Source organism: Lissotriton helveticus, chromosome 7, assembly GCF_964261635.1.
Source record: "Lissotriton helveticus chromosome 7, aLisHel1.1, whole genome shotgun sequence".
Lineage (NCBI taxonomy): Eukaryota > Metazoa > Chordata > Amphibia > Caudata > Salamandridae > Lissotriton > Lissotriton helveticus.
In genome coordinates, this window is record NC_136068.1 from 1,355,672,581 (window position 1) to 1,355,692,286 (window position 19,706).

At 48.6% G+C, this 19,706-nt stretch overlaps 1 protein-coding gene across 6 annotated transcripts in view; it reads right to left on the reverse strand.

Annotated features, from left to right (window-relative positions):
* The window catches only part of MYH10 (myosin heavy chain 10), a 1,407,286-nt gene that overhangs the window by 1,204,721 nt on the left and 182,859 nt on the right, over positions 1-19,706 (reverse strand). For all 6 annotated transcript variants that reach the window (XM_078654665.1, XM_078654664.1, XM_078654663.1 and 3 more), the window contains exon 5: positions 62-161. In XM_078654665.1, coding sequence (XP_078510791.1) covers positions 62-161 — 100 coding nt within the window. The remainder of the gene's footprint in view (positions 1-61; positions 162-19,706) is intronic.

A 19,706-nucleotide genomic window follows, 5' to 3' on the forward strand; every position in this document is an offset into this window, starting at 1 on the left:
GTTTAACATTAACATATATTTGGCTTTGAAGACAAATTACTCAGAATATGCAAAAACTTACAGGAATGTGGTCCTTCTTCCCCTTGTGCGAGGAAGCAACGTGTGCAAGGTACTGAATTACTTTCTTTGTGTTTTCTGTCTTCCCGGCACCAGACTCTCCTCTGCAGAAGGGTAAAAAACATTAAAACAAATGCTACTTCACTCCATTCTGTACCACTTGAGTAAAAAACATGTACAATTATGTAACAAAACTGTCAACAAGATGGAAAAATGTAATCAAACAAGTTGCTCTCCCCAGATAACAGCTTACAGTCAAAATACATCATAATAACCAACAAAGTGGGCTTCCAAGAAGACTGGTAAAAAACATGGTTGCTATTAAGGTGCAGCGCACCTAGTCAGTCCCTACTCAAGTTCTAGTTTACTATAATAATGTCTTTATCATCACAGTTCCTGTTTCTCAAGATCAAGTCCAATTCTGGCAGTCAGGAAGTTACTACGCTCAAATTTGAAAATAGTTTCCTCTTGATGTAGAGCTTACCACACACTGGAGCTCAGTGGCCAAAAATTTACATGAAGGGAACAGTAAAACTGAACAAGATTAGGAAATTCGGTGGTAGGTAAAAATCCAGGCCCACTGTAAACGACCCTAGGTATTTTTGGTAAGTTGCACCAGGTGCCAAACATCCATAGCTAAATTCATTGAGGAGGCCGACAAACCTGACAAAGCTATTTTTAAAGTTGTAAATGCCTTTCCTCAAACCTCGCAAGTTGCTGATCGGTGTTCAACCATCAATGGCGTTATGCGAGGAATAATCAGATTTCTTCGATAACAAAATCCGGAAGATTTACAGTTCCTTTTCAACTTCAGTTGAAACAGTTAAATCGGACACAACCTTAAAGAAAAACTCCAGGCCCCTCCTCTCAAATTTCACTCTGATCTCACAGAAGGAGGCTCTGGTGGCTATCAAGTGCTGCAAGTCAGGATCACCAGAAGACCTGTGCCCTCCGAAATTACGGAAGGAGTTAGCCAACTCCTCCTCCCAGGTGCAGTCTGAAATATGGAACACCTCCCTGGCTACAAGCATCTTTCCGGATCTATGGAAGCATGCAATGCTCCTCCCCCTCAAGAAGAAATCTAATGTAGATTCAGGCGCAATCAATAATTATAAACCGATTTCTTTATTACAGGCACCAGCTAAGATGCTTCAAAAAATAGTGCAAAAACAACTGGCCAACTTAATCGAGAGCCACAATATCTTGCACGATACACAATCTGGGTTCAGCACTGAAACCGCGTTAATTGAGGCGGCAGACTCAGTCAGGCTGGAGCTGGATTCAGGGGCATCGGTCATGCGGGTGCTCCTGGATCTATCTGCAGCATTTGATACGGTTGATCACTCCATCCTGATCCAGCGCCTCCAGGACGTGGGGACCGAGGGCACAGTTTTGCAGTGGTTTAAATCTTTTCTTGATAGCGCACACAAAAAGTGGCACTCCAACCACATCAATCCATTCGCAAGCTCCTACGGTGTGGGGTCCCTCAGGGTTCGGCCCTGAGTCCACAGCTCTTCAACATTTATTTGGCCTCTCTATTTTCACTGACTGCCAACTGGGGGGTGAAGGCGATTTCCTACGCCAATGATACCCAGTTGGTATTTCCGTTTAAAGATCTGTCGAGTGCCCCCTTTGAGAATGTCAAAAGCTGCTTTAAAGATCTAGCACAATGGATGAACAATAACAAACTCAAGCTGAATGCTGACAAAACGGAGGTGCTGCTCTTCGGTAACAGCCAACCCCCCCACCGCAGACCTTTTTTGGCCTGAGGAAATGGGTTGCCCTTCCGCAGGCTGCGCAAAAAATCTGGGTGTAAAGAGGCAGACTGACCTATCTTTCTCTGACCAAATTCATCAGGTGCATGCTTTGGCAGTCCAAGAAAGTTGCGTACAATTTTATATCTTCTGCTAGAAAATTGTCGCCAGTTTGTGGTCCATGCCACAGTAACCTCCAGTCTGGATTACGCAAATGGCCTGTATTTGGGCCTCCCAGCGTACCAGATAAAGAAATTGCAGATGGTCCAGAATGTGACTGCGAGATTTATTAAACACGTCCCATTCAAGCAGCATATCTCTCCGCATCTCAAGGAACTGCATTGGCTGTCGGTCACTAATAGAATTAAATTGAATGCCCTAACCTTAGCCTTTAGGGCATTCCACGGATCCTGCCCCTGCTATTTGAAGCAGAAGCTTGGTGCATATAAGCAGCCTCGCTCTCTCCGTTCAGGTTCCCAGAACCTGCTATGCACCCCATGAGTTAGGAAAGCTCGGCTAGGGGGCAGATCCTTTTTGCTCAGGACTGCTATGCTTTGGAACGCCTTGCCAAACGCGTTGTGACAAATCACCTCTCAAACCATTTTTAGGAGGGCACCCAAAACCTGGCTTTTTAACCAGGAGTAACCCCTTGGAGACTCTATATAATGCAGGCTGCCTGGCACACCACCAGTTGCTACAGTGCCAGGATACCTCTTAAGAGGTAGCTGTTCACGCTCTACAAATGACAATATTATTATTTATTATTATTATTCCACAACTGCCCATTGAATCACTGTGGCCTGACAGTGTAAAGCCCTGTAGAGTGACACTCCTTTCCACCTCATCGCGATCACGAGTCTAGCGAACAACAGAGCAAGCCCTCTGATACCTATAAGGTACTGAGCTACCAAAATATTGCTAAGCTAAGCTAGTTTTTGATGTGGAGCTGCCAAAAGTCTTGTTGGTTTATGTAACTCTCCTTGTGGCTGAATCATGTGCACAGAATGATAGTTTCTGAAACAGCATTAAAACGTGCCCACATGTTGATCTGTCAGTCTAGCCCTTATAGCACGGCCAGATTGCCCAAAAGGTAAGTCCGAACCTGTAAGTGCATACAGTATCTAGGAATGGTGTGTCAGGGAGGAATGCAAAAAGAACAATTGATAAACAGAATGCAGAACAATGTTATACCTTCACCCCAGTACAGAGATCTGGGCCTAAATCCATCGTTTTTTTGCTCGCCATTCCAGTTTGGACCCAGCAATAAGCAAATCAGTCTTGACCCTGCACCCAATGGGAAAAGTCGTGCCCAAACCACCTTGACAGGTCCCACCTGGACTGGAAACAAGCATCCGGGAAGAAAGACATCACTTGACATGTTCAATCACGAAAGCCAACCCAAATCAATGTGTTAAATACGTGTCAAACTTTATGCAAAACAAATGTGGGGTAACAGGCAAATTGAAAGCTTCTGCAAAACAAAAAGAGCAAGGGGCAGCATGGAGGAACTATACAGGGAGAATAGTGGTTTAAAAGTACAGCAAGTTTGAAAAAAAAGGAGTAGGCGTGCGCAACGGGGCTGTACAGCACAGCACCATGGAAAGCGCGGGACTTTTGCCACGGAGGCAGACCTCGGGGACACGGTGGCCCATTAAAGCGCCTCCCGTCTAAAAATGAACGTAAAGCAGAGGGAACGTGCACAGCCCTGAGGCGGCCAAGAAGACCAGTTGAAGCTCTGCTTATGAAGCGGCATACCGGCCCGAAGCGTGCTGGTTACACACAAAACCGTTACGTGGCAATAGCCCTCTGGTTTTAATTAAATCTGATGGACTCCGAATCTCGGTTCCATTTTAGCTCCGAGGCATCATATTTCCGACCACCAGTTGGCGGTGGAATGTTTGGAAGTTGGCGCGCGTTCAGGGATTTCGGACTAAAATGCTCGGCATTCGTTGCTGTCATTTGAAAGCAGACTTGATTTCCTCAGCCATCTCCCACTGCCTTTCTGATGCATATTTGCATGTTAAGGTCACAGTACAGCCTCCGCCTGTCTGCACCAAATACCTTAATAAGGGTCAGCTGACCGGGCAAAGTGCTACTGAACGCGGCTTTAGCACAGATTGGCACCGGGACCTTCCAAGCTAAAATAGCAGCAGCTTTTTTGTTTACTTCTTTCCCTAGAAGACCCTAAAACCAACACACACTACAAATCAACATCGTTAAAGCGATAAAAATGAATGCAACTTCCTCTGAAAATGTTAGAATCTGGTCAAAATTAAATTGCAATGCAAAAATAAGACACGCTAAGAACGGCCCACCCACCTTCACCACTCGCTTCCCAACACCGCGCAAGTGTTCGCAACAAACATGATCTATCCATTCCAATCCAATCCAACCTCACGCTTTGGCGCTCACCCATGATGCCTCGGTATCTGCTGACACACTGGGGACTTCGCTGCGAAACTCCTTTCGTTAGGAAACCGATATGTAGAAGACCAGGAAAGCCCGGACACCCTAGATGTTTCATTATTAGTTATTCTGTAGGCCAGTCGGTAATACATGCAGCGACCACTGCGCCTTAATCTCTCATTCCCACCGTCTAAATGCAAGTGAGCATACATTACATGACAACAATTTTTATTTAGGAACTGAGCTCTTCTGCACCCTCGTTAGGATTACAAACCACTATACCACTATAATAAAAATGATACATATCGACGAGCTTCTTGCACAGCAATCCAGAAACCACTTTAGGTTTTCACAAAAGGACTAGGTCAAGCGCTATATAAATATCAGTACAATGCATGTATTGCCATAAACCTTCATCCACTGACCTACGGCCGCCTCTTCCACAATTTAATACATGCATTTTGCTTGTTGTACATACTGCGTAGACTGTGGTGAAAACCATCTAAGACCTGGTTGGATTTAAAATGAAGGAAGTTAACGGTGCCAAATCTAAGAACTAGAGAATGAAATCCTCCTGCCACCGAGGAGCGCTCATACTTCAGGCTTTTACAATCTGTTGGTCTCAATGCAGAAACTGTCAAAGGAAGTGCTGTCTATTGCATGCAAAAGGATTGGGGAAAATCGTGAGATGGATCAGATAAACATTAGAGAGAATGTCACCGAGACACTGCGATCTCTTGTCTAATGACTGCAGAGTATAACTAATCAGACACACCTGGTCTGCCACACAGAAGAGAAGAAGGAAAACTACAAAGGAGACAGATGCATAGCACACTTAAGTTTGTTTGGTCTGTGACTCTTCGGCCTCAAAGACCAGAGGAAGCTGAAGTCAAAGTTCTGTCCTGATGTAGAGAAGACTGCCATGCATGTAGGGAGAAGAAAAAGTAATAGTCATTGTTGATTCTAGTTTTATATGTTAAAGGGGAAGACACTTCTACAGTAGTATGCTATTTAATAACTTCTATGAAAATAATTACAAACGTGGTTAAAAATAAGATTGGGACAACACTCGTCTTGGACCTGCCTTGTATATAAAAGACTCAACCATGCTCCTGCGTTGGCCCTGTAACATAGGTTTGAACCAACTAAAGAGTCCTTTGTGCTGCACACGCTAGGCGGCTGGTGATGCAGAAATTACTGTGGCACTTTGTTGTTGTGAACTCACCAAATTTGAAGCAACTCGAAATGGCCTTGAGCCTTAATGCACAAGTTACTTACCTTCAGTAACGATATATCTGTAAGAAACATTAGTAGTGATAGATTCCTTACCTTAGGATTACCCCCAGGTGTCAGACTGGATCCGGAAAGTTTTCATCAGCAGTACCCCTGCGCGTCGGTAGGCGTCGTGGTGCGGATCCGTGTGCGTCGTTGGCGCCGGAATCACGTTGCTGAAGCTACTTAGACATGCCCACGCGCGCTGACTTCAGTTCTGTACACGACTTTCCGCGCCAGGAACGCAAAGCCATGCAAGAAACGGACCACTGGTGCCATGAAACTAGGGCCCTGAAAGGGATAACCTTAACCCTAGAAATCAGTTCACAGAATGGGGAGGATGGGTGGGGCGGTAAGGAGTCTATCACTACTAATATTTGTTGCAGATATATTGTTACTGAAGGCAACTAACTTGTGCATGTGCAAGAAACACGTAGTGATAGATTCCTTACCTTAGAATAGATACCCCAGCAATACCAACCCCGGTGGTGGGTCTGCGAACCAAGATCACACCAGAAAGTCTTGGAGAACAGAATAGCCAAAGCAGCCGTCTCTCCGGATCTGGCTTTCCAGACAGTAATGCTTGGTGAACATATGCAGGGAGGCCCACGTAGCTGCCTGACAGATGTCATTGAAGGGAACTCCCAGTCTCAAAGCAGTAGTGGCTGCCGTCGCCCTAGTAGAATGGGCACACAGCCCCACTGAAGGCTCCTTTTTAGCAAAAGAATAACCAGCCTTAATGCACAGAACGACCCATCGAGAGATGGTCCGCTTGTGCACGTCCCGACCTTTCTTGGCGTCCACGTAGCCAACAAAGAGCTGGTCATCCACCCGGAACTGTTGTGTGCAGTTAAAGTAGAATTAGAGCGCACGTTTTGGATCTAGACGGTGGAGCTTCTCTTCACCTTTAGAAGGATGCGGAAAGAAGGTGGGCAAAGTGATGGTCTGCTCGATGTGAAAGCCAGTGACAACCTTGGTCAGAAAAGATGGACAAGTCCTTAGAACAACTTTGTTTGGATGGACAGAGAGAAAAGGAGGTTTAGAAGAAAGAGCCAGGAGCTCACTCACTCTTCTGGCAGAGGTGATGGCAACCAGGAAAGCAATCTTTAAAGTGACAAGACGAAGAGGACAGCTGTGAAGTGGCTCAAAAGGAGCGAGAAGTCAGAACGAGGTTCAAGTCCCACTGAGGCATTACGAAAGGAACAGGAGGGAAAATATGAGTAATACCTTTTAAGAATCTTTTTACAACGGGGCACTTGAAAAGGGTAGGCTGATCTGGAAGCCGAAGAAAGGCTGAAATGGCCAAGAGATAGCCCTTGAAAGTGCCCAGAGCAGAGCCCTGCTAGGCCAAAGAGGAGAAATGAAATGAAAATGAAAATGAAAAATTGCATTTGTATAGCGCATAACTGCCCTGGGGCCTCGCAGCGCTTGAAGATAAAATGGTTTTAGCGCAGGCTCGGGGCAGATCAGCGAGATTTAGCAAACAAATGCGTTTTTAGGGCCTTTCTGAACGAGAGGAGGTTGCTGTTACCCCGGATGGCAAAGGGGAGGGCGTTCCAGAGTCTGGTCGCCGAATGGGAAAAAGAGCGGCCACCCCAACGGGCTTTGTTAATTTTAGAGGAGGTGGCCAGCTGCAGGGTACCAGACCGAAGGGGGCGTGTTGGGACATAAGGCGTAACCAGAGGGTGCAGAATCGCTGGGCCTACACGGTGGAAGGATTTGTGCATGATGCACAGAGCTTTGAACTGCACTCTGGCAGCCATTGGGAGCCAATGGAGGTCTTTCAGAGCCTTCCTCGCCGACTGCCGACGGGACAGATTGAACAATAGGCGGGCCGCACTGTTTTGTGTGACCTGGAGCCTCTGAAGAACCGAAGCCGGTGCTCCCAGGTAGAGAGCGTTCCCGTAATCCAGGCGGGAGAGAATGAGGGCCTGGACCATGATCCTCCTCGCCTGGAAAGGGAGCAAAGGGAGCACCCGCCGGAGCATCCTCATTAGTCCGAAGCAAGTGGCAGCAGTCTTAGTAGCCTGGACAGAGAAATCAAGGGCAGTGTCAAGCCAGATCCCGAGGCTCTTTATCTGGGACTTGGGCGCAGGAGGAGCGCCAAGACATGGTGGCCAGACGGGTGCAAGAGCAGACGGGGAGGGATTTCCAAGGAGAATGATGTCTGTCTTCTCCCCGTTAAGCTTGAGACAGGAGGCTTGCATCCAACTGGCAACAGCCTCTAGACAGGGGCCTAAGGTGTTGGATGATCCATCTGCGTGGTCTAACGAGACCACCAGCTGCGTATCATCCGCGTAGGTGACTATACGCACACCAAAGGGATGGACTATCCTGTCCAGAGGTTCCATGTAGGCGTTAAAGAGGGTCGGGCTCAGGGAGGAGCCCTGAGGGACCCCACACCTGAGAGGATGTTTAGGAGAGACTGTCTCACCCTCAAAGACCCGGAAAAAGCGCTCACTCAAAAAGGAGGTGAGCCAGTCCAGAGCCGCGCCCGACACGCCCATGCCCGCCAGTCGGTATACTAGCGTGGCATGGTTCACCGTGTCGAACGCGGCACTAAGGTCTAACAGGATAATGGCCACCTTTCCTCCCCGATCCAAAGTCGTTCTTGCTTCCTCTGTGACCGCCAACATGGCAGTTTCTGTGCCATGTTGAGGGCGAAAACCTGTCTGGGAGGCACGCAACAGACAGTTGGACTCCAGATAGTCTGTTAAGATATTGTTGGTGTGCCTCTCCAGCAGTTTACTCAACCAGGGAAGCAACGAAATGGGGCGGTAGTTGGACAGGTTGTTCTGGTCCAGGGAGGGTTTCTTGAGAAGCGCCCTCACCATGGCACACTTTCAAGCGAGTGGGACCGACCTGGACACAATGGAGGTGTTTAAAGCTTCCAGGATCACAGGACGAATAATGTCCAGTGCCTTGACAAGGATCCGGGGGGGTGCCGGGTCATTGGGGGAGCCAGAAGAAACTTTGGAGATTAATCTATCCAGGCTGGCGGCATCAAGAAGCGGAATTGTGTCCAGTTTGCAGGGAGCCGAGGAGTCAGCTGGCCTAGGAGGGACGGAGGGGGTGTTGACTGTAGGATTACTAAAAGATGAATATATGGTCGAGATTTTCTTGGAAAAAAAGGCAGCTAGCTCATTACAGCGGTCTTGTGCCCCTTCAACAGAAGGACGCTCAGCCGGAGCTGAAATGAGGGACTTAGCTATCCTAAAGATTTCTCTAGGCGCGTTTGCTGCAGCACTAATTTTACCTTCATAGAAGGAGGTTTGCGCCATTTTAATCTCTGATTTATAGAGCCTCATTGCGGACCTGTATTCGTCTTTCCTAGACTGAGAATGGTCCTTCCTCCACGCTCTCTCTAGTTTGCGGCAGTCAAGCTTTAATAACCTCAGAGCAGGAGTGTACCAGGGTGCAACTTTAGGTCTTCTGATGAGATTACAGGGGCGTTTGGGAAGAACTTGGTCTAAAGTGCTGGAGATCCAGTGATCAAAGTTGCTAGAAGCAGAGGCAGGGTTCAAGGCCTTTCTCGGGGGGTCTTGAGTAAGGGCCGTTGTCCAATCGGTGAGGGGAAGTGAGGACCATTTCCTGCCCATGTACTTTGTAGAGGCTTCAGGAGGGGGACAAGAGTTAGAAAGCTAGGTGAACGGTATCAAAAAATGATCGGTCCAAGGCAGAGGAACAGGGGACTCTACATTAAGGTTGACATTACTGTATATGTGATCGAGGAGATGTCCCTTCTTATGGGTCGCCTGATAGCCTCTCTGGCAGAGGTCTAACGCTTGCATGTTGGCCCGCAAGTTATTAGCTGCCGTATCCTGGGGGTCATCTGAATGGATATTAAAATCCCCAAGCAGAGTGAGGTTAGATGAGGTCACGGCTGCGTTAGCGGTGAGATCAGTAATTTGAGTGATAAAATTGTTGAGGGAGCCTGGTGGTCGATAGAGTAGAATACCAGAAAAAGTGGTGGTAGGGGAGAGATCAAGTGCAAAGTGTAAGGAGAAATAGAAGGACCTCTGAAAGAGGGGCAGAAGGGGTATCCACGGCCTTTGCTGTGCACCATGCCTCAAATTTATTCCACCTCCGTTTTAGTGGAGGGACGCCTGGCTGCCAAGATCACATTGCAGACTTCAGGAGGCAGGTCTAAAGACGTCAACTGGTGCCGCTCAATCTCCATGCAAGGAGGTGGCGGCCGGAGAGATTCGGCTGGAGAACCCTACCCTGCTGTTGCGACAGTAGATACTCCCGAAGAGGCAGTCGGAGCGGGGGATCGATCACCATGCTGAGTAGCTCGGGATACCATACTCTGAGCCCAATCCGGAGCCACAAGAATAACTTGGGCCCGGTCGCGTTTGATCTTCTTCAGCACTCTGGGTAGTAGTGGTATAGATGGAAAGGCGCATGGTAGACCACAACTCCACTCGAGACGAAAAGCGTCGCCTAGCGAGTGCCGCCTTGGAAATTTCAACATGCAGAACTGATGACATTGCGTGGTCACTTCGGTGGCGAATAGATCTAACAAAGGCTCTCCAGACTGCTGAAAGAGACCTTGCACCACATCCGAGTTCAGACGCCATTCGTGATCCATCATGCAACGGCAGCAGAGTTCATCTACCCTGGTGTTCAGAGAACCTGCCAGGTGTTGAACCACCAGGGAAATGCCCTGATGTTCCAGCCATGTCCAGATGCGCATAGCCTCCTGACATAGAGTTCACGACCCCACCCTGCCCTGATTGTTGCAGTACCACATGGCGGTGGTGTTGTCTGTGAACACCTGCACTACTCTCCCCACGACAGAGGGAAGGAATGCCTTCAGTGCAAGAAGGATCGCCCGTAGCTCCAGAAGGTTGATATGGAGCCGGGACTCCGCCGGAGACCAGAGGCCTCTGATCTCCACCTCTCACATGTGGCTGCCCCATCCCAGAAAGGACGCGTCCGTCACAACTGTGTGTTCCGGTTGGGGAAGGGAGAGGGATCTGCCATTGACCCAATCCCGATTTGTGAGCCACCACTGAAATTGTCGTGCAGTGCCGTCCGAGATCGGGACGTGATCGGACAGGTTGCCCTAATGCTGTGCCCACTGGAACTTCAGGTCCTACTGCAGAGCCCGCATATGCCATCTGGCATGACCAACTAGCAGGATACAGGAGGCCATCAGGCCCAGTAGCCAGAGGGTCATCCCGACCGAAACCCGGGATAGAGGCTGAAAGATCAGAATCATAGCCTGAATATCCCAGACTCACTGCTCGGTAGGATAAACCCGAAACTGTGCCGAGTCCAGAACTGCTCCGATGAAGAGGAGCTTCTGAGAGGGAATCAGGTGCGACTTCGGCATGTTGATGGAAAACCCCAGCAAATGCAGGTCGGCCGTAGTCTGGAGGTGGGAGATGACTCACCTCCAGCAACAACCAGTCGTCGAGATAGGGGAAAACTGAAACCCCTGATCTGCGCAGATGAGCTGCGACCACTGCCATCACTTTCGTGAACACCCGAGGGGCGCTGGTAAGGTCAAAAGGGAGCACAGTGAACTGAAAATACTCGTGGCCAACCGTGAATCGCAGGTACCGCCATTGGGCCGGCAGGAAGGGGATATGAAAATAAGGGTCCTGGAAGTCCAACGCTACCACCCAGTCTTGCGGGTCTAGGGTAAGTGTGAGCATCTTGAACCTCTCCTTCTGGAGGAAGCTATTGACGTTCCGAAGGTCTAAGATAGGATGCAGGCCCTAGTCCATCTTTGGAACCAGAAAGTAGTGGGAGTAATAACCATGACCTACTTCTGGGGTCGAAACACGCTCAATGGCCCCCTTGGCCAAGAGGTCCAGAACTTCCTGCTGGAGAAGTGTCAAGTGATCCCCCGACATGCGGTGGTACCGAGGTGGCATGGCTGGAGAGGTGGTCTCGAAGGGGAGGGAGTAGCCCCTTCGGACAATTTGCAGCACCCACTTGTCTGAGGTGATGTTGCGCCAGTGGGGGAGATGATGGCAAATTCTGCCACCCACTGGCGTTTGATGGGCCTGAAAGTCCGGACCAGGGAGGCTTTGCAGTGGATGCTCTGGGGGTGGAGGTGGACTGACCCGCCCGCTGGCCCCCGGAACCCCCTCGACGGTTCCCACGTCCGCGGCCGTACTGATGTTGTTACGGCGGCCTGGGGCTCTGCGAACGTGCTGGGGCACCCCTTCTGTGGCCACGAAAGGAGCGAAAAACAGAAGGCAGAGGAGGCCGAGTGGCCGACAGGCCCAAGGACTTGACCGCAGCCCGGAAGTCATTAAAGCGTTCCAACTCACTATCTGCCTTATTGCCAAAGAGGCGAATGCCATCAAAGGGCATGTCCATCTGAGTGTTCTGGACATCCCCTGAGAAGCCAGTTGTCCTCAGGCAAGTATGGCGCCGAAGCGCCACCGTCGTGGTAATCGCCCTGCCCAGCGAGTCGGCGTTATCAAGCCACAACGGATGGTGTACTTAGCTGCGTCTCTCCCAGCTGAAATAGCCTCGGAGAGGACTGTCTGGGCCTCCTCCGGACAGTTAGGCAGCCCCTGCGCAACAGTGTCCCACACAGAGTGGGACTAACGGCCCAAGAGGCATGAGGAGTTCACCGACCGCAGCCCTAAGCTGACAGATGAAAACAGCTTCTTGCCAAGCTGCTCCAGCTTCTTGGATTCCCTATCCGGAGGGGCGGAATGGAACGCGCTCTGGTAAGTAGAGGCTTGGACAACTAAGCTCTCAGGGGTGGGGTGTTTGGGGAGAAAGATAGGGTACGCCCGGAGCCGGGCAATGGCGCCGGGCCACATTCCTGTCCACAGGAGCCCCTCTGTTGGGCCTGGACCAGGTGCCCAAAAGAACGTCAGACAGTGCTTCATTAAAGGGCAGCAAGGGCTCCCAAGAAGTTGCCGCTGGCTGGAGCACTTCTGTCAGGAGTTTAGTCCTGACAGCCACTGTAGGGAGTTCGAGGTGGAGGGCCTCTGCTGCCCTACGCAACACCACTGCGTAACTGGCTCACTCCTCGTAAGCCACGTTAGGAGGAGACTGCATTCCAAGGTCAGGTGAGGTGTCAAGACCACTGGCATCCCCCAAATCCTCTGCCCAGTCCGGATCATAAGCACACTCTTGTGCAAGAGGGTCCTCAGACCCCTCCCATTTCTCCACTTCTTCCGAAGTCTGTGGAACAGGCAGAAAATATGGAGGACAGACATAGGGCAAAAAGAGCCCCATTGGCGCCGGAATCAGCACAGAGTGGAGCTGATCCAGCACCGGGTCCGGGTCAGGGCTGAACCTGGGGACGATGTCGTCTCGAGGAGCAGGCGAAGTCAGTGGTGGTGCCAGTGGGGTCGACGTCGGTGGAGGTGTGATTAGGTCAACCGGCGTCGACAGGGATCCGATCCCGGATCCCAGGGGGTCTTGTGGCACCGGAGCTGCCAGCGACACCGGGGCGGGAACCGCCGGCGATGGAAGGGCAGGACCCCCAGTCAGGCCCGCGGGGCCCGTAGGTGCACCGGCGGGGCCAGACAGCCCAAAGAGTCGGGCCATGTCAGCAAGAAACTCTTGCACCTGTGCAGGCATTGCCGAGGGACCCGTAAAAGGTGAGTAGGCACCATCAGAGAGGCGGAGGTGACACCAACCGCACCCTCAGCCACGACGGGAAGTCGAGGAGCGACAGCGCTTCTTCGACTTATTTTTGGAATGCTTGACTTACCTGACCCCGAGTGCGAAGACTTAGATCCAGAAGAATGATGATGACGGCTCCGCTACCAGCCCCTCAACCTCCCACGGGACCGGGACATTGAGCGGCGCAGAACCGACTGGCAGACTTCCAGCAATTTTCGGGACTACCACCCGCAAAGTCTTCTGCGGCATGGCCCGGCAGTCGGGGCACAACTTGAGTCGTGGTCGCGCCCCAGGCAGTAGAGAAACACGCAATGTGGGTCTGTCACCGACATCACGCGGTGACAGTCCCCAAAGTTCTTGAAGCCGGGCATCCCTACGACACCAGGAGTCGATCGACTTGTAAAAATGAGACAAAAGGCCTTGAAAAAGCTCAGTCAAAAAGGGACTGGGGGCTACTAGCTCTGCCCGGATCATCACTTCCTGGTGTGGAAAAAGAAAGAATCGACATCAGCGCTCATGGGCGCGCCTATGTAGCTCCAGCGACGTCATTCTGGCGCCAATGACGCACACGGAGTCGCACGACAACGCCTACCGACACGCCGGGGTACTGCTGATGAACTTTCGGATCCAGTCTGCCGCCTGGGGGGGTAATTCTAAGGTAAGGAATGTATCACTACGTGTTTCTTTCAGATAATAGAAGAATGAATAACAAAACCTTTGTCTGACAAAGTTCTGATTGCACTTACGGCAAGTGAATATTCCAGGAAGAAAAGAAAACCCACTAGTATTAACAAATCAAAATATCAACTGATTCATAGAGAGGGTCTCCAAATGACTGAGTGCCTTTAAGAATAATTAATATATCATACATCATTTAAGAGAAAGTAATTTAACAACCGAATTTAGAGATTGTCCCAATGTGGACAGCTGGTATACCTACCCTTACCAAGACAGGATATGGGCATGCCCAGTTTTCACTACATTATTGAAAAAGACATGGAATTCTGTGATGACATTCGCTGGCCTTCAACTGGAATACACAGTCAAGAATCACATATTGGGACTCATGGTCCACCCTAACTCAATGTGGAGGTTTGTGCAACTAGATTTTGTCAAGTTAGGAAGTCGCTACTGTCATCACTTAAGACTCAAGCAAATATTTTTGCCTCACTACCTGCAGATATTTCCCTTCATAACAGCACAAGATGAAGAATGCAGGGAAGGATATTTCTGCTACCATGATGGTGACCAGCACATGGTTTCAGTATCCTTCAATTTGCATTGTGTCTGTGGAGAAGAACAAAAACTGGCACGGCTAATTCTTCAAGCGTCCTGGAAGCTTCCTGCATGCATGAAGATATAGCCTCTTCACTAGCACTTAACACAGAAATATCTAATTGCATTTGCACCCTACTTAAAGTGGTTTACTTTTGACAACAGGAACTTCTATCAGTAAAAATACATAGTGAACAAGTTGCAAACTCAACATTCCAGGATTCCTGACTTTCGGTCACCTGACTGTGTACCACTCTTCTTATGCTCAAAATCAAAATGGTGAAATTCAGGAGTGGCAAAGATCGTTTAGTCTGACCTTCCTGGCCTTCTTTGCTATTGGTCATTCTTCTCTTCAACTGATGCATTGGTTAGATTATCATGATGGCCATGGCTCTGTGGAAAAGTAAATTTTGTCATGTTCTGTGTCCCTACGAGTCATCCATCATATGTTATGTGTGCATGACCAATATGCATATGTTATTCCCCATGTCCGATTCAAGACGCAATTATAGTTGTGTCCACCTCTGGTATGTCATTTTCCAGTCCCCGTGAATACTACGAATATCAGGCTTATGTAAAGTAATGTTGCCACGTTTCTCGGTGTGCACGTTATTTCATTATAAAGTCCCCGTTTCTAGGCCTCAACAGGGCCCGGACATCAGATTCAGCCCCTGTCTCCTGAGCCTCGCTGAGGAGCGATACAGCCCCCACCTGTATCCTCGACCTTTCACTTACTTCCTGCCTCGCAGTGCCCGGTGCAGCTTGGCTCTGCCTCTGAGTCTGCCAAGACTATGTTATGATTCCCGTTATCAGTTTAGTCCTCCTTCCCTGCATTCCTAAGCTACTGAACTGCATCAATAGTTTCCGTCATTGTCTAGCCTATTCGGCTCCATATTAAGAGAAATACTGTATTTAATGGTCATTTAATATTCTTCATCACGCACTACATGTAGAATAAATGTATGCTCCAGTCTTAGAGTCAATTAGCTTTTCCCCTCATGACTTCTAGTTTATATCAACATGTTCCCTAAACATCAGATACTAGATAGGGTTTAGGTACATGTCGCTCCGACCCTCCAGACTTTAGTCTCTGCTCCTAGCACAGAGTTCATAGCCCCCAGCTTCTCCTAGTGACACGTCATTGCCAGTTTGCGCGCACCACCAGGTTAGAGGTCCCGGCTCCTTAGGTAGCCCCCTCCTATGTTTCCGCCCATTCATGACATATTCTGTTACGTTTGCATCACATGTCTGAGTTACACCTTCTTTTTACTCTTATCTTTCGCGACTGCTACGCGTCACGCCTTCTGCTCCACCCACTGCTACGCCTACTGCAATGTAATGCTATGTGTTTGCGCTATGTATATATGCTCATGTATTGTTATTAAAAGTCAGCGCGCTCATCCCAGCCCCAGCAGCTGCTGGGCCCTGTCATCCTATTCCTATGCAGGTTGTCCTGTTCCTGTCCTTATGCTGTATTAAACCTGCAAAACTCCTACTACCTCGAATCTTGACTCTTATTTATTGAGCTATCTGTTATTCATTCATTCATTCAAAAATAGATCCGGTATTATTTATTTATATACCACATAATGGCGCCCGAACAGGGACTTGCCCTTTCCCCACGCGTCGGTGAAGCCACGCCGACCCCCTGACCCTCTGCAGTCGTGACGGAACTCTTCTGCGCAGTGGCAGATATTTCTGCTCAAGTATCCCTCAGGCCCACGGAGGAGACGGAGGAGGCGGTCCAGCATCCAGACGAGACGGTGGAGGAACGCGGCGAGTCCCGACCAGAGCCCAAGCCAAGAGTCCAAGGTCCGAGGTATCCGGAGGTCCACCCGTAACTGAAGTCCGAAGTCCGAAGTTCGTCGTCGTAGCAGTCCAGTCCAGTCCGAGGCCTTCCGTTCTTGCTGCCCGGTGAGTACCGTTACTGGGGTGGTATCTAGACAGGGTCAATTTAATTGACTCTGGTCTGTGGGTTGGTGGTACACAGTCCCACAAACGAAGTGTCCACTTCGGTGGATGCGGGTCCTGACGTGTCTCTTTAAGAGACCGGTAAGTTTCGTACTGTTTCAGCAGTGCATCTAGTTTCTGTTCTAGTCAGTTCTGTTCTCGAGAAATTTCAAGTATTTTCAGGTGGTATTCTGTTCGAACTGTTATTCATAATGTTCTTCATGTATTTTAATGTTGTGGTATGAGTGCGACGTGATTTCGTGTTTTCATTGTGTATTGTATTATGTCCAGATTATAGTCCAGTCATGCCGCTCTTCTCAAAATTACGTCAGTTAAAAACTAGAAAGGGTCTGCTGGAAGCAGCAGTTCCCGTCCCGCCCAGGGACAGTCCAGGTCACTTTATGTATCAGAAGCATGGCATAAGCGCCATATTGTATCTAGATTTATGGGTAGAGTATACCAAACAGTTAGAAGAAAAGTATAGATGGCCCGTATCGGGTACATGGGATGCCGAATGCATCATGCGAGTAGAAGAAGCATTATGGAAAAAGAAAGCCAGACAATCACAGAAAGACGCCATCGAGTTATGGCGTAAAGAAGCTCATAAAAGAACCGAAAAAGAAATCAGAAAGACAGAACTAAGTAGAGAATCCCAAGAACGAGCCCAAGAAAGAGAATTAATCGAGATAGGTGAACGAGTTAGAACTGAGCAATCAGACAGACAGAGGAATGCCCTCATTAAGGGTATGTATCCTCTTCTTGCTGAGGGCTTGCCAAAAGCGACCCCAGAGGCATCCAGTAATTTCCCGCCACCATTAGTTCCGACCAAGCTACGTCACAAACCGACCGCAGCTGATATTTTTATTTCGTCCTATCTGGACGACACAGTCCCCGAATATGCAAATCCTGTTCGCGCTCCGCCAGTCCCTGTAAATCAGGTAATTCCTGCTCCTCCAGACACCGGGGTGCCCTTAACAGCCCCCCCGGGTCAGCCCGCTATACAAGTCCAGCCCACGTTACAATTACCGACCCTGCCAGGACGGAAAGCATCAGTTGATGATTCTAGTTTAGGGGCCGCAGGAGGAGGTCTTCCTCAAACCCCGCCGCCATACAAGCGTTTATCAGCACTCGAATTACATGCTCAAGCATCACAGCGTACTCCAAAAAGTAATAAGTCTGTTGCAGAGATCAGGCAAACCCTTGGTGAATGTGTTTATGACCCAGTTCCAGGCGAGTTTAATATGGTTTTATATTCCGTACGCGTAAGGAGAGTGACCGAGTATCTAGTCACCCTACCAAATATGAAAGAAGATCTAGACAGGATATATCGTTTCATCCGTACAGGGGATGACCCACAAAGTATTAGTGATGCCATGTCTCAAAGGAAAGCCGAGATTCAGCGCATGATATTAAAGTTCTTAATTAACTGTCTAATAAGAGAACAGGATTACCCGTCTAAAGACCCGGAAGAAATGAAAACTCTAACAAAGTGGAGTGATAATATAGCCGAAGGAAAGCACAATACCATTGGTGCCATGGAAAGTATGTACAAGAAAATCCGTAGAGAGATAATAAAGATACACGAACAGCGTAAAGCAGCACAAGTAAGCGAGAAAGAAAGTACCTCTGATCCTGAAGAGGAAGACGATGAGAATCCCGCCAGAATAGCGTATGTAGGAAAACCTAGATTTCCAGATCGCCATTTACGTCTAGAACACAAGTCAACTTTCCATCATTCAGCACCAGAACAAGGTTCCCTAGAACAAGTATTTCAAGCTACCGATCACATTCTGAAATCACGAATCGGTTATAGTAAGTTAAGTACCATGCATGAACAAGAAATAGTTCGGTCAGCAGTCCGATGGATTACTGATCCTACCACTTTTCCAGACGAAATAGTGGCACAAATGTTTCTGAAAATGCCCCCAGCCGAGCAGCGACTGGTGGGTATGTATATGATCCAGCACCTCATTACTCTGTATGAGGGTCAACACTCTGATCCAGGTCCGTTACATGATATCCTGAACGAGTTACTCCAGTACAAATGGAGAGGTCTAGGTACCGATTTAATTAGTGTCATTCTAGAACAGCGCCACAAATATAGAACATTCTTAAACCCGCATTTTGTTCATGTCTCACCCCCAGAAAGTAAATCATTCTACATAGACAGACAGAATCCGTTACGAGAAGTCCACCCAGTCAGAGGAGCGGGTGGCGAAATGCAGCGAGTGTTTGTATACACTCCAATCACAAAGATGGAACTCCTCGAAATGAAGAAATTAATTCCCTGTCATGACAAAGATCCAGCAGGGTTCCATAGAGAATTAAAAGACATGCTCCGTATGGGAGAATACACTTACCCAGATATCATTAAAATGTTAAAGGTTCTGCTGCCCGCAGGGGTGTATGAAAAGCTAAAAGAAAAAGAATGGGAGGTGGGAGAGAAAAAGATAGATTGGGCAGTCCTAGAAGCAGAAGATAAGATACGTGTACCAGGTACTGGTCTTGGAGAGAAATGTAAAGAATTACCAGAATTATTAATTCAAGTTTTACCCAGATTATTAACAACGAGAAAAGAAGACTGGGATGCAATCTCAGCCTGTAAACAGAAACAAGATGAAGATATTAGTGATTTTTATTCTAGGTTTGAAAAGTGCTTTAGTATCAACAGTGGTCTCAAGACAAGTAGTGAGTCATACCCTCACCTTTTCGTTACCAAAGTAGTCGAGAATTCAAGTCCACCAATTAAAAACCGAGTTCTGAAAGTTGAAAGTACCTGGCAAGCAAATACTCCGTCCCAGATGCTCCAGATGCTCCAGTACCACCAGAATAGAATCAGGGAAGAGCAAGAACACGAGAGAAAACGTATGAAAGACACGAAAATGAAAGTACTAGTTGCGCAATCTGTTCCTCAAGACAGTCAGAAGAGGGGTCCGAATCAAGCCAGTCATCCTGCAGCTCCCGTTAAAGGGAACTGCAATTATTGTAAACAGCCAGGTCATTTTATAAATGAGTGTGCAGTTCTGAAACACAACATAGCTACTGGTAAGACTAAAGAAAGACCACGTCCGCCTAGACAAGAACAAGTTTCACAGACTCCTCAGTCACAGAATGCACCACAGACAGTTACAGTACCGCAGCCTATTGCTGCAACACAGCATGTTACATCGCAGATGTACCAGTATGCACAGTCTGAGTATCCAGAGTACCAGCCATATTCATGAAACAGCCTAGAGAGGGAGGTAGGCTTGCCTCTCATCGAGATACCTGTAGATCAAGAAGGTCCCTATGTTCACAGTCAAGTATTAGGGAAAGACAGAAAGTTTTTGATTGATACAGGGGCAAGTAGGACCACAATTAGTCATGCCGAAGTTCCAGGGGCTCCGC